The sequence below is a fragment of the Aquarana catesbeiana genome, linkage group LG06 (assembly GCF_042186555.1).
Source record: "Aquarana catesbeiana isolate 2022-GZ linkage group LG06, ASM4218655v1, whole genome shotgun sequence".
Taxonomy (NCBI): Eukaryota; Metazoa; Chordata; class Amphibia; order Anura; family Ranidae; genus Aquarana; species Aquarana catesbeiana.
Genome location: NC_133329.1, coordinates 222,586,736 through 222,601,547, shown reverse-complemented (window position 1 = coordinate 222,601,547; position 14,812 = coordinate 222,586,736). Strand labels below are relative to the sequence as shown.

Here is a 14,812-nt window from a genome sequence, read left to right as displayed (position 1 = left end):
TAATTTTTGGAGTATAGGTCTGAAAGCTTTGCCGGCAATTGTATCCCGAGATATTTAATCTGATCATGCCTCCATTTAAAGGGTAAGTTGCTTTTGCATTGTGTTACCAATTCCTGTGGGAGGGAGATATTTAGGGCCTGGGATTTTGTGAAATTGATCTTAAAGTTGGAAATGGTGTGAAAGATATTTGCTACTTTTAAGAGGTTTGGGATCGATATGTGTGGCTCCCTCAGGAATAGTAATATGTCATCGGCGAAAGCAGCGATCTTGTAGGTGCGATCGGCGATGTGGAAGCCCTTGATGTTGTTGTTGGATCTGAGACATTGGAGGAAGGGTTCTAGGGTTAAGATGAATAATATTGGGGAAAGTGGGCATCCCTGTCTGGTTCCATTATTAATAGAGAAGGCGTTCGACAGGTGGCCGTTAACACGTACCCTAGCGGTTGGAGTGGTATAGAGGGACATGATAGCATCCGATCTTGGAGACCAATATGTCTCAGGACTGCTCCTAGATAGTCCCATGCCAACCTGTCGAACGCCTTCTCTGCATCTAGAGACAGAAAGAAACCCTTATGTTTTTGATTCGTAATCCAATGGTGTATATTCAGCGCCTTGATTGTGTTGTCTCTAGCCTTTCTTCCAGGTATAAACCCCACTTGGTCCCTCCCTATCAGGGAAGGTAGGAGAGGTAAAAGACAGGAGGCTAGAATCTTGGCATAAAGTTTTACATCAACGTTTAATAAGGATATCGGCCTATAATTGCTCACTGAGGTAGGGTCTTTTTCATCTTTTGGGATCACTGTGATGTGTGCTTCTAGGAACCTATGGAAGGGGAGGGTGGATGATGTTAAAGGTCCTAACCAGATGTGGGGCCAAAGTGTCTGTAAAGGTTTTAAAGTATGTGGCTGTCAGTCCATCTGGACCAGGACTTTTGCCATTTTTAAGTTGCTTGATAGCTGCTTTGAGTTCTTCTTCCGATATAGGATTTTCAAGGTGTGCGGCGTCTTCTTTATCTATGGGTTTGGGGGAAAATTTGTTGAGAAAAGACTTGATTACCTTACTTCTATTTTCAGATCCATAATGGCTTGTGTCATGTTTCGGGAGATTGTATAGTTTAGAGTAGTAGGACTCAAATTGGGCTGCTATGTCTGTCGAGGTGATGTGGGACTTCCCCTGATGATCTTTAATAGTATGAATGGTTGCATGTGCTTTCCTGGTCTGGAGGGCTTTAGCAAGGTATTTACCGCATTTATTGCCGAATTCATAGTAAATCTTTTGGTGCAACATAAATTTGCGTTGCGTCTTACGGTTCAGTTCCTCACGTAACATTTTCTTGGTTAGGGTGAGTTCGTGATAAGTTTGCTGTGCTTGTATTTGTTTGTGGGCAAGTTCAAGCCTTTTAATCTTGTCAAGGAGATCTGTGATTTTCTGTTGTTGGGCTTTTTGACGCGAAGCTTTAAGAGCAATGAGTTTACCTCTGACTACGCACTTGTGGGCTTCCCATTGTGTGAGAGGGGCTATGTCCGGCGTGTCGTTTTCTAGGAAAAAGGTGTGTATGCAACTATTGATATCGTTGACTACTTCTTCCGAAATAAGCAGAGACGAATCTAGGCGCCAAATGTTTTTGGGAATGTGTTTGTCAGGGAACGTCAGGGTCATTGTAATTGGGTGGTGGTCCGACAGCAACATTGGTTCAATGGTGGCAGTAGAAAGAAAGGGGATATCTTTCTGGGACAGGAACAGATAGTCGATTCTCGAATATTTGTTATGTGGGGCAGAAAAGAAAGTAAAGTCTTTCTCGTCAGGGTGGAGGGAGCGCCACGTATCGTGTAAAAGAAGGTCTTGGATTTGTAGATTAATTTGTCGGATAGCTTTGTAAGGTAGAGAGGTCGTGCCTGTGGAGGTGTCTAAGATTGGGGAAAGAGCGACATTGAAATCTCCCCCTAGGATGGTCAGTCCAGAGTGGAAATATGCAAGTAATCGTGAGATTGATCTAAAGAAGCTTACTTGTGCAGAATTGGGGCTATATATGTTGGCCAGGGTCACAGGTCGTCCCTGGAGTCGGCCTTTCAGAAAGAGGTATCTGCCTTCTGTGTCTATGAGTGAGTCCTCGAATTGCCAGTCAAGGTTTTTGAAAATAAGAATTGAGACCCCTTTGGACTTCGCAAGAGAATTGGTGGCATGGTATACCGTTGGGAACATGCGGTTCATGAGCTTGGGTATTTTGTTTGTGTGAAAATGTGTCTCTTGTAAGAACACTATGTTTGCCTTCAGTTTAGACATCATATCAAGAACTTGACTACGCTTCTCCGGGATGTTTAGTCCCTTTACGTTTAGCGAGACTATTTTGAGTGAAGAGGGTTTTGTGGTGGAGCGTATGTGTGTCATAGTGGACTATTGTTCAGTCAGAACGCTAGTACTTGAGCGGTAAGCAGAAGGTAGCTACTCTTTCCCGCGGGAGTTGGAAGGGTTCGGAGACAAGAGCTGTTTGCGAGTCTTGTCTTGGCCGGGAAGTGGTGGTGACGGAGACTGCAAGGTGAGAAAAGAAAGGAGAGAAGAGGAAGGGGAGAAAAGGGGGTAAAGGAGAAACAAAATTTCTCAAAATATGTGTGTGCTCGGGCAGTAATCAGGTTATGATCGGTAGTTTTGCATATTATACTCTAAGTTGAGTTGGGAAGTAGACATCTCTAACCTTAATATGTATTTAATATCTTAGAGGATACAAGGTGAGACAGCCCATAAACTCTTTGAGATGGTGTTAGTTAGGTGCTCGCAACAAGTATAATTCGTTTTGGGACTATTCCAATCGATTGAACACCTAGGATTTAAGGATACCGCCGAGCAAGAGAGAGGGGTCTTTCTAACATATTGTAACATTTAAACAAACATATAACATATAACATCTTACCAGCGTAAGGTGCCAGAAGGAAGGGTGAGGCCCCCACAGACGCCACTTTTCGGAGGTTAATTAGAGTGACTAAAGCTTGAATACTTAGAGGGCGGTTGAAGGGTTAGATTCTCCTAATTATAAGAGAGGTGAGGGATAGCAAAGCGGAGTAAATCCGTTGCTTGACATGGAAGGGAAGCTGGCATCTGTGTAGCGGCACCCCCCCTAAGTCACCCGAGCAGAGAGTCTGAATACATTCACAAGAAACATGGAGCTTCGGAACCGGATATTACTGCGAGCAGAACGGACAAAGAGGCTTGCGTGCAGCACACCTGCTAGAGTAAGTAAGATTGGGGGGAGGATGGGGTAGGATGGAGAGGAAGGGAGGGAGTTGGGTAGGGACAGGTATATAGGGAAGGGCAAAGGGGGGGTGAGGGAAAGGCATGGGGAGAGGAGCTGCACGGTATTTCAGGTGAAAGCCTTATTTGTAAGGCTGCGAATGTATATTTAAAGGGGTCAATTAGTCTCTTGGTACAGGGAAATAGGCAAAGTAGTGGAGCGTATAGGATTGCCCCAAAGAAAGCGTCTTTTACCTTAGAGACCACCAGATCTTCTAGAAGGATCAGACATTGCGCAGGGGTCTCCCAAAGGGCAAGTCCGACTCACAGTTTAGCTGGGGGTGTTTCCACTTGTTTGGGGACCAGTTCTCACAGTGGGCGATCAGGAGCAATTGAGGATAAATGCTACTGGAAGGAAAGAAGAAAAGTTATCTGTAAAGTAGCCGACTTCGGGAAACGCTTGCCGTCTTGGGTATTCTTGGTGGGTGTTGCATGCAGGTTCCTGTCTTGAGAAGGCGTATTCAGACCAGAGAAATACAGGATGGTAGGGTTGAGAATGTTCAGTTGGATCTGTCATGGCGGGCTCTTCTGTGGGCCGGGGAGGACGTAGGGCTGTTGAGTGGGGCACTCCGGGTGTCTGATAAGGTAGGTTCCCTCGGTGGGGTGTGTCTGCGGCGTCTTATATGGAAGTCATCACGGACTGGAATAGCATCAATGGAGACTGACCTTCTCATGCGCGGCGGACGAAGGGTGGAGTACCAATCCGGGATGTCAATGCGTGGAAGGTTTAGTGCTTCACAAAAACCGGGCAGATCTTCTGGTAGGCGTAGGTTTGCGGTGCGACCTTGGAATGATGCAGAGAGGCAGAAGGGAAATTTCCACTGGTATTGAATTCCTTTGGTGCACAGGAGATCAAGAAGAGGGCGTAAGTCTCTCCTATTTTGAAGGGTGATGGGCGAGAGGTCTTGAAACAACTTTATATCAGCTCCTTGGAAGAGTAAGGAGTGGCGATCTCTAGCCCTATGAAGAATTTCCTCCTTCAGTTTAAAGTTAATGAGACAGCATATCACATCCCTGGGAGGGTCAGAGTCTCTGCCTCTGGGCCTCAAGGCTCTATGCAAACGTTCAAATTCAATGGGTGTTTCAGGAGGTCTGCCCAAGAGATCATTAAATATAGTGACAGTAGCTTTCGTGATTTGCGCATTTTCAACGGATTCAGGGATACCTCTTACCCGTATGTTGTGGCGACGGCCACGGTTGTCTAAATCTTCCATATGCCTCTGGATATCCCTGAGCTGTGAAGATTGGGCATGAGAGGAGGTCTGTAATTGCTGAATGGAGGTGTCATGGTGGGTAGCTGTGTCCTCCAAATCATCTAGGCGCACTGTCATTACCTGGACATCTCTCCTGAGGTCCGTGATGGCTGCAGAGAGTGTGGCTTTGATGTCTTCTGCCACAGATCTCAGATCTTGCATAGAAAGGGGCTGTGTGGTACATGCTGCCGCTGCTGAAGGCTGGGATTGCGTGTGATTTCTTCCTGAAGGGCTGAGGCTGGAGGAGCGTGCGGCGTTCGAGTAGGCCCAATTTGAAGCCGGGGCCTCGCGTGCCTGGGTCTGGAAGATGTCCGGAATATTGCGGACGATTTGTGAACCGGATCCTTTGGGAGAGCGGGACCTGGCTGGGGATGGTTCCCTGGATGTTTTCCCCATGGTAGGGCTAGGATGGCTCGGCTGTGCTTATTGGAAATCCCTCCGTGGACGGGAGCTCGGGATCTAAGCGGCCATTCAGCTCCGGCTCCAAGCCACGCCCCCCACTTTTATTAATTAGCTGTATGCAATGGAAGTTTCTTCTTGCAAAAAAGAAAAAACACAGGAAGGATTTACTAAAGTTTTACTTTTCAGTGTGTTTTTATTGTAAATACAGAATCAGGTTTTTGAGAAAATGTATTTTTTGTTTTTAACACCCCCTGGGCCTATTTGAAGTAACGCAGGCTAGAGTGAACATTTCAATTACAGTAACTCAGCTACCATTTTAATCAATATTTGCTTTCAGTTTTAGTACCATTCATCAGTGTCTACTTTCAAATAAATAGATAGGTAAATGCAAGTTTGTATTAGAGTGTATTTATATTTTTTTATAGAGACTAATTATAAAATACTTAAAAGTTTTGGCTTTTTGCTTGTAGATACTAAGTCCCATGTTTCCCTTTCCTAAGGCAACAAACAATTCTCAATTCTATAGGCTCTGAGAATGTAGCAGCAGTCTATGTTGTTGTCTCTCTTTATTTTACATTTTCTCAACTGATAGTACATGCATTACTACTTTTGGCTAAAGCTTCTAGATATAGTAGTTCAGAGTTTTACCAGATAATATCCCATATATAGAACAGATCTCAGTAAGATATCCTGAGTTATTTTAAAACATAAAGGACTAGTTGAAAACACATTTGTTTTCAGTGCCAGAAGATTGAAGCTGGTAATTGTCAGTACAGAGCTTCCTGCACATAAAGGAATGCCTAAATTTGAAACTTACTTTGAACTACCCACCACCACCAATACTAACACTAGCTGCTGTTATCCAACCCTGAAACCCTAAAGATAATCATCCCTAATGTAAAAGTCATAGAAATATGTAAAGACGTCCTGACCAGAAACGGGGGAAAGAGCCGAAGATAATTTTAATTGTTGGCAAATACTGTAGGTCATAAAAACAGCCAATGTGTGACAAAAAGGGGACACTCACAGGAGTACAGACCAATAGGCTGCGCACCCCACAAAATGCATAAGAAAACGTTGGAACCCCCTAACGGGGCTTTAATGCAGCCAATAATATCAAAGTGAGTGAGTAATCAAAAGTCGCTTTATTGATACAAAAATATATAAAACAAATGGGTTCTGACATTAAAAGTCAGGACATGAACTAAGTACAACATGGGATAAAAGACAGCGGGCAATGCCCATGATTGGGAACAGTATACAATACAATGTATACAAGACAACAAGATCAAAAATACTAAAATCCTGACGCCTTTTGAACCTAGCTGGGTCTTCTTCAGAGGATGATTATCAGCTGTGAGGGAGTAAACATATATCAAAACATGACACAGAACAACAACATCAGTGGACTTGTGTATATATCAACAGCTTCATAAATTACATAGTTACCAGTCACGAAGTTCCTGATGATTCTGAATGGTTACAGTGAAAGAAATATAGTCCCTTCTGTGTCCGTTGGCCTCCCCAATGACCGGCCAGCCCACCGGAGAGCGGGTATCAGGCCGACATGTCTTTCAAGGGATCACGCATAAACTATCCCCCGAGGGGGGAACCGGAGGGTGAGGGGCACACACTGCACCTGTAGTGGAACAGCGGTAATTCTGGAATCTAATTGAGGGAGTCATTAGTTCCCCAAATGGTACGAGATAATAACAACAGTATGCACTAACTTTAAACAGTTTGGGTGGTCTAGATTTTGAATGGGTCCATAGGTATGCCGGGAACAAGATGGCAGGGAAGGAAAGAGGGGAAAGAAGGAAAGGAAAAGAAGGAAAGGGGGGTGGAGGGGAGAAAAAGAGGGGGGGAAGCCCCCGGGGGGAAGGGGAAAAGGGGAGGAGAGGGGAGGAAAAAATGGGAAGGAAAAAAGGGGAAGGAAAGAGAGGGGAGGGAGGAGAGAAAGAGGGGGTAGGGGAGGAAAAAAAAAATTCAAAGTAAAAAATGGGGAAGGGGGGAGGGAAAGGGAAAGGGGGATGGGAAAGGGGGAAAGGGGGATTCCCATCCCCCTTTCCCTTTCCCCCCCTCCCCCATTTTTTACTTTGAATTTTTTTTTCCTCCCCTTCCCCCTCTTTCTCTCCCCCCCTCTCTTTCCTTCCCCTTTTTTCCTTCCCGTTTTTTACTCCCCCCTCCTCCCCTTTTCCCCTTCCCCCGGGGGCTTTCTCCCCCCCCTCTTTTTCTCCCCCCCACCCCCCTTTCCTTCTTTTCCTTTCCCTCTTTCCCCTCTTTCCTTCCCTGCCATCTTGTTCCCGGCATACCTATGGACCCATTCAAAATCTAGACCACCCAAACTGTTTAAAGTTAGTGCATACTGTTGTTATTATCTCGTACCATTCGGGGAACTAATGACTCCCTCAATTCGATTCCAGCATTACCGCTGTTCCACTGCGGGTGCGGTGTGTGCCCCTCACCCTCCGGTTCCCCCCTCGGGGGATAGTTTATGCGTGATCCCTTGAAAGACATGTCGGCCTGATACCCGCTCTCCGGTGGGCTGGCCGGTCATTGGGGAGGCCAACGGACACAGGAGGGACTATATTTTTTTCACTGTAACCATTCAGAATCATTGGGAACTTCGTGACTGGTAACTATGTAATTTATGAAGCTGTTGATATATACACAAGTCCACTGTTGTTGTTGTTCTGTGTCATGTTTTGATATATGTTTACTCCCTCACAGCTGATAATCAACCTCTGAAGAAGACCCGGCTAGGGTCAAAAGGCATCAGGATTTTAGTATCTTTGATCTTGTTGTCTTGTATACATTGTATTGTACACTGTTCCCAATCATGGGCATTCGTTTTCTCCCCTCAACACCTGTGAGTAACCACATCTTCCCAGCAGCGTCCCCTGCATCCACCAAATCTCTTCTGGGCAAAACTTTAGATGAGATGCTGGGCACTCCAATGATTAACAGCCCTGAAGGCCTCACTTAACTGCAACAGGCTTCACCCCCTCCCCTGGGGCACCTCCCTGACATACCACTTTGTCTAAAATTGATGACCTTGAAAATAGCAGCAGAAGCTACAATTTTCATATCAGCGGTCTCCCTGAATTTATCCTGGATGTTCAAGGGGCTGTCAAGAATCTCATTAAGGACCTCATCCCGGATATTTATGACTATATGCTGGAGCTGGATAGAGCTGACAGGGTCCTACAACCCCCATGCAAGATGGTCTACCTAGGGATATTGTGGTCAAACCATACTTCTATGCTGTGAAAGAGGAGGTCATGAGGAAGGCCCGTGACTCTTTCTCTCTGAAAATCTCTCTTTACAAGAAAACCTGGTACAAATTTTTGTGGACTTGTCTCTCACAACCATCAAAAGGCAGAGATCCCTGAAACCCCTTCTGACAGCCTCATCCCACAAATCTGTGAAGTATTGGTGGTTCTTCCCCTTCTGTCTTCCCCTTATGCCTACAGTTTCAATATAGGAATAAATCCTACAGTTTTGCATCTTTCCAGGATGGGGAACACCTGCTGGTCCAACTTGGCATCATCTCCCAAGATTCATCTTCCTCGTCTTCTGCTAATCGCCAAAGCTCTTCAAAGCGACCCCCTCCGATTAGCCCCTTGACCCCGGTCAAGAAACAAAGGAGACATCGGGACTCCTGAGGGAGCTGTGCACCTAATCTCCTTTAGTCCCCTTTTGGCTTGAGGGACACCATCCCTGGTTCTTGTTATCTGATTAAACCCCAATATCTCAAATTGACTTCCCTCCCTTAGGTTTGAACTCACATTTAAATGGAACTACAGCTAATTCTGAGTACCTCATTTCATGCTCCCTCTCCGAGGTTTGGGCCATTTAGGGTGCACCTCTGAGGGGTAGTATGCCTTGTTTATCATAATTTTATCATTGGCTTTACTGGGGAGACACCCTAATCTGGTTCATGACAACCCTGGCAGTGTCAGCTTTCTCTCCCTTAATGCTTTCTGGAACCCATACCTTATAATCTGTTAGTCTTTCTTGTTACGTTTTGACTAGTTATAGCCTGGTGAGGTATAGTCTAGGGCCTTAAGATTTCCTATGTTTTTTATATTTTTTTTTACTTTTTATTTTTACTTTTGAGGCTTTAAGGCTGGAATGGTTTTCATGCTCCTCCCCTTGTAGTGACACAGAGGTTATACTCCCCTCTGGTGACTACAGGATAGCACCCTGTTTATCACAGGATATACATTAATTTTTTCTTGGTGTGCAGGGCTAGGCATGTCTGGTCCTGTGTCCAGAGAACACAGTACAAACCCAGCTCTGGGTTCTTTTCTCCTCCCCTCCTACATTTTTCTTTTCCGTACCCTTATGTTCTTCTTTCTTTTCCAGATACCTATGCGGAGGCCTCAGCAACTCTTGAACAGTTTGGGATTCGAGCCTCTTTGGACCAGTTTCTCCGTGGACCCTCAGCAGGACTCTTGGGTATGTGTCCATCATCTGATGGCGTTTGTCTCCTCTCTTTTCCATGACTAATCTTGATCAATTGGGTGGGACTCTTAGAGTGGCATCCCACAACACACAAGGCCTCAATTCTATGATAAAGAGACGGAAGGCATTTCAGCATTACCACTCCCAGGGTCTTGATGTCCTCATGAGACTCACTTCCCTGGGAATCTTAACCTTGTGTTTGTCCATCATAAATTTCCAACCTTCTATCTAGCAAATGCAGAAGCCAAAAAACAGGGAGTAGATTTTTTTTTTCTCTAAAAAAGTTGCCTTTTCCCACTCCCAGATGAAGAACCGGGAAGGCCATTATATTCTAGTTAAGGTACATATACTGACGGCTGGCTATACACTTTCATTTCTTAGTATGCCCCGAACCATGGTCAGGTCACATTTTTCTCAGAAATGCTCCACTCCCTTTCCCCCTATCTGGAGGCTCGACTTATAATGGGGGACTCTAATATTGCGTTTGACCAGCTCTCATATAAATCAGGGGCAGGGATACCCCTTCTCATAAGACCCCATAAACAAACCTTTCACATAGTCTTGCTTCTCCATTCTCTGGGACTGGTAGACATTTGGAGGGAGCTGAACCCCTCCTCCGGGGACTTCACGCACTACTCGGCACCTCACAAAACATATGTTAGAATCGATCGTATTTTTCTTCCTACTTTAGATATCCATTTTGCAGCTCAGACATATATCCGTGATATCTCCTGGTTGGATCATTCTCTGTTCCTTCTAAAACTTAATAAGGCCCCCTTCCCGTCAGGCCCCTACCCATGACAACTTAATGAATCCCTTTTAAGCGCCCCGGTTAGATGCACTATGTTAGAGAAGGACATGAGGGAGATCTTATTTTGAATGACGTAGAAGACATTATCCCAGGTTCCTTATGGGGGCACATAAGGCGGTAATCCGCAGAAAACTCATCCAGTTAGCTTCCCAACTAAAACATGAACATCAGGCCTATATATGTAAAGTGTTTGTTAAGTGTAAAATATTATTTACTGCTAGCCCCTCTATTAGAGGCCGGCATACCACGCTATATAAGTCCTTTTTAAAAACAAGCATTATAAATAGCTCTTTAGAGCTGTCTTCAGGTCGGTCACATAGCTTTACAGCTCTGAGACATTGCTATCGGAGCTGTAAAGTGGCCGCGAGTCATGTGACCGGCCTGAAGACAGCTCTAAATAGCTATTTATAATGCTCATTTTTACAAAGAACTTACATATTGTGATATGCCAGCCTCTAATAGAGGGGCTGACAGTGACAATTGTAGGCTTTTTATTTTTAATAGCAGCGGCAGGTGGCAGGGGCTTTGGAGACAGAGAGAGGGAGCTGACAGGCAGGAAGGAGGGAGAAGGGGGAGAGAGGAGAGCAGATAGGACAGCTACGTACGATGAAGGGACATACTCTGACCACAGTGGTCAGGGCTGAGCAGCCCTGGTTATCGTGTTCAGTATAGAGAGGGTATACAGGAAGTGGCAGGTTCAGGGTGTTTTTTTACAGTTTAGAGGGGGGCAGATTACACAGCACAAGCACTATGCTGTGTAATCTGCTTTAAGGGACCAGAATCTGAATATATTTTTTAATGGTTAGCAAACACTTTAAGCTCGAAAAGGAGTTTAAATCGGTCAGCAAAGCCCACAAACATAACCCTACTCTGGCCTTGCTAACCAACCTCCATTCAGCTAGATTGGCTCTGAACCTGGCCCTAACCTCTGCAGCAGAAAAAAGCCTAAGGTGGCGGGAAGCCCATTTCTACATTCAGAGAAACAAAATAGGGCTGAAACTCACAACCAAACTTACCCCTCTCACCCTAAAATCAGATCCTTGACGAGTGCTACCAAAATCACAGTCATATTATGGAACCTTTTTACTCGTTCTTCTCAAAACTGTATAGTAATGATAATTCTGCAGACTGCAAGTTGCCTTGATGCCTTCTTGGCGAGATCCCTCTCCCTAGTCTTAAAGATAGTCACCGCTCCCTCCTTGATTCTCCTATTTTGGAAGCCGAGGTTCAGGAGGTTAAGGGACTCCATATTGGGTCAGCTCCGGGACCAGATGGGTTCTCCACTTGTTATTATAAAACATTTGGTAACGCTCTCTTTCCTTATATGGTCTGATTCTTCAACTCTCTGATGAAAGCTAAACCTCTGGACCCTGCGTCTAACCTTGCATATATCTTGGTTATTCCCAAACCCAGGAAACATTATAATGAAGTAGGAAACTATAGACCTTTCTCTTTGGTCAATAACGACCTGAAAGTTCTGTTCAACATCTTTTTCAACAGCTTGGCTTCCTTTATAGGTAATTATATTCATAAAGATAAGGTGGGTTTCAACCCGGGAAGGCAGGGTCCAGATCAGATAAGGAGATCGACTGATGTAATTTCCCTGATGAATTCGGGATGGGAGGGGGTCCTCCCCATGAAGGCTACCTATTATCATTAGATCTGCAAAAGGCCTTCAACACAGTCTACTAGCCTTACCTGTTTTCCATTTTCAAAAGATGGGGCTTTGGTTCCAATTTTACTAGAAGCTTTCTGTTCTTATTCTTCTGCTCGAGTTAGGATGCAAGGTCTTTACTCTGTGCCTTTTCCTGAGTGAGACAGGGATGCCCCTTATCCCCTTTAACCTTTGCTATAGCTATAATGATCCTGGCTATTGTCATACAACATCACCCTAAAGTCCATGGAGTTCAATGCGGCCCAACTATCCATAAATGTACCCTTTTTGCTGAGCATCAATCCTAACTGGGTTGCTTTGGAGAGACACACTTCATCCTAGACTTCCTCATTTGGAGTACCCCTAAATCCAGACCTCCTATACTTTCCCCAACTCTGTCCCACTCGGTAGCATTATGCAACTCTTTACACAAGGTCCCCAAAATCGCGTCAGAGTGGCGTCCGCCAGCCCATATTTTTCACAACCCCCCCTCCCCCCCTGGCAGAGACATAAAGGCACTTCAATGGTGGACAAACAAGGGCCTATTTTGGAATGGACATTTCTTTAATTCTAATAGTCCTTTATCATTTAGCCACTGTGTTAGCAAACTGGAGATGCCTCTCTCAGGGAAGTTCCGCTTCACCCAAATTTCTCATTTCTTGCACTCTATTTGGGTTACCAAACCAATCCCTTTAACAGTTACGCCATATGAACAATGGTGCTCCACAGTCATGAAGATGAGAGGAGGGATTTTCTTAATTTACTCGACCCTGGCGGAGTCCACGAAGAAAACATCATATATGTTGGGCTGGGAGCGGGATCTTGAGATGGAATGGGACCTGACACCTGGCACCAATGCTTTGCACATTCTTTTAAGGGGATACATGTTTCTTTGATTGAAGCTAACTTGAAAGTTATGTCCCTTTGGTACTTGGTCCCCACTCACCTTTTCAAACTAGACCCAGAAGTTTCCCCCTTATGTTTCAGAGGTTGCGGTCATGTGGGCTCTTTGTTTCACACCTTCTGGCAATGCCCCAGAATTAGGGGTTTCTGGAATCAAGTTTTCCACATGATCCGCAAAATCACTGGGGTCTCGTTGCCTCAGGATCCCAGGATAGCTCTTCTTAATTAATGTATAATTAAAACTCCCAATGATACCCAAGCTCTGATTCTGTTTATCCTTCTTGGATCTAAACTTATGATTGCCCGTGCCTGGAAGAGCCCTGCTGTCTCCTTCGTAATGGCCAAGCGCAAAATTTCTTGGATAATGTCTCAAGAAAAGATTTGAGCTGACCTGGGATCCCTGGGCTACCTAGATTAATGTTTCCCTCTAATCCTGACAGTATTTTACTCCTCTCTTGCCATTGATCTCTGACCTCTCGCATAGGTACCCACTCTTCTTTCTACCCTGTGTTCTTTTCTCCCTTTCTTTATCTTATATTCTGTCCTTCTCCAACCCCCTTACCTTTCCCAGTTATTCTGGCTAATTTGGACTATACTTCAGACTTTACATGTCTGATGTACCAAGGAAGTTCAACCAGTGTGAGACATTGCACTGGTAGAACTTCCTTGGTATAGTATCAGCGCAAACAGTGGTTGCACAGACACCACCAGCATGAGTTTTACTGCTGTCACAACTATTTTTTTTTTTGTCTATTCATCTTTCAATTTTTTTATTGAAGAAAATAACCAAACAGAAACAACAAATACAAGTACTGTTTTGCGCTGTGGTATAGTATCAGAGTCAGGACTAGATTTGCCACTAGGCCACATATGGTGCCATGGTCACTGAGTTAGGGGGGAGTTGGGGGAGATTACATTTGCCCTTTACCTCCTCTTGACACGAGGTGCATGTTTGCAGACAGTAGTTATGCCTCAGGAACAGTTCCAGCAGAAACAGGATGGAGCAGCAGTACCAGGCTGTGCCACTTTCTACTCCTTGCAATAGGACAGTAGCCACATTGCAGAGGAGAGCTTATATGCTTTATCTGTAAATAAGCATAGAGTATGTATGCGTGTGTGGGTGTGGAGTTCAAACAGTATGTATGTTTGTGGGTATAGTGCAGATTGAGTGTATGTTTGGGGTTGGGTGTATTTACAATACGTGCTTCATAGTACTCATTGCATGTATATAGTATATAACATATAGTGTAGGTTGTTTGTATGCTCCTGCAAAAATACTGATTGCATTAGTATATAGTGTACATTGTATGCAAGGATGTGTGTATAAGGCAGACTGTGTATGTTTATGTGTATAGTGCGAGACTCTGGGGGTGTTTTTGTACATACTGCTGGATTTGGATCTGGATGTTATAGTGTTAGATTGTGCTTCTATATGTCTATAGTGCTGTATTGTGTGTCTGTGTTGGGCAGGGGTGTTAGTGTAATACACAATCATCAATTTAATTTTTGCCACGCTTGGCAATCGGTTGTAAAGCATAAGTGTTGTTTTATGTAAAAACAAAACAAAAAAATCCCCCTGGACCCTAATATATAAAAAAAAGAAAACAGACATTATATGCAGATAAAGTGGTCTCCCTGCTGGAAACCAAAGTTTGTGAATTGAGAAGGAATGATGGACTCATGACTACTGATGTAAAGGAAGCATCTATACTAACCACTAGTGTAAAGATGCCTTCTTTGGAGGCAACTACTCATGCTGTTTGTCACATACTCTAAGTCACTGCACTATACATGTATGTTGCTTACTGCAGGTCACTGTACTCTCTATGCTATGCTATATGTTACATACCCTTGACAGGAACTATGCTGTCCACTGTGTTCTGTACACTGTACACACTATAAAATCTGAACCATTGCACTTTGCACTCATGTTGCACACAACATACTGCAGATTAATACAGTAGACAGTAGACATTTGCAGTTACACAATGGGAGAAGAGATGGTGGTGGTAAAAGGTAGCTGGTCTAGGGGAGAAAA

General features: G+C 44.5%; 1 protein-coding gene across 7 annotated transcripts in view; it reads left to right on the top strand.

Annotated features, from left to right (window-relative positions):
- The window catches only part of RBFOX1 (RNA binding fox-1 homolog 1), a 2,292,172-nt gene that overhangs the window by 1,638,500 nt on the left and 638,860 nt on the right, over positions 1–14,812 (top strand). For 5 of the 7 annotated variants that reach the window (XM_073633001.1, XM_073633002.1, XM_073633005.1 and 2 more), the window contains exon 8: positions 9,308–9,400. The exons of the other annotated variants lie outside the window; for them this stretch is intronic. In XM_073633001.1, the coding sequence (XP_073489102.1) occupies positions 9,308–9,400 (93 nt within the window). The remainder of the gene's footprint in view (positions 1–9,307; positions 9,401–14,812) is intronic. 7 annotated transcript variants of the gene reach the window in all.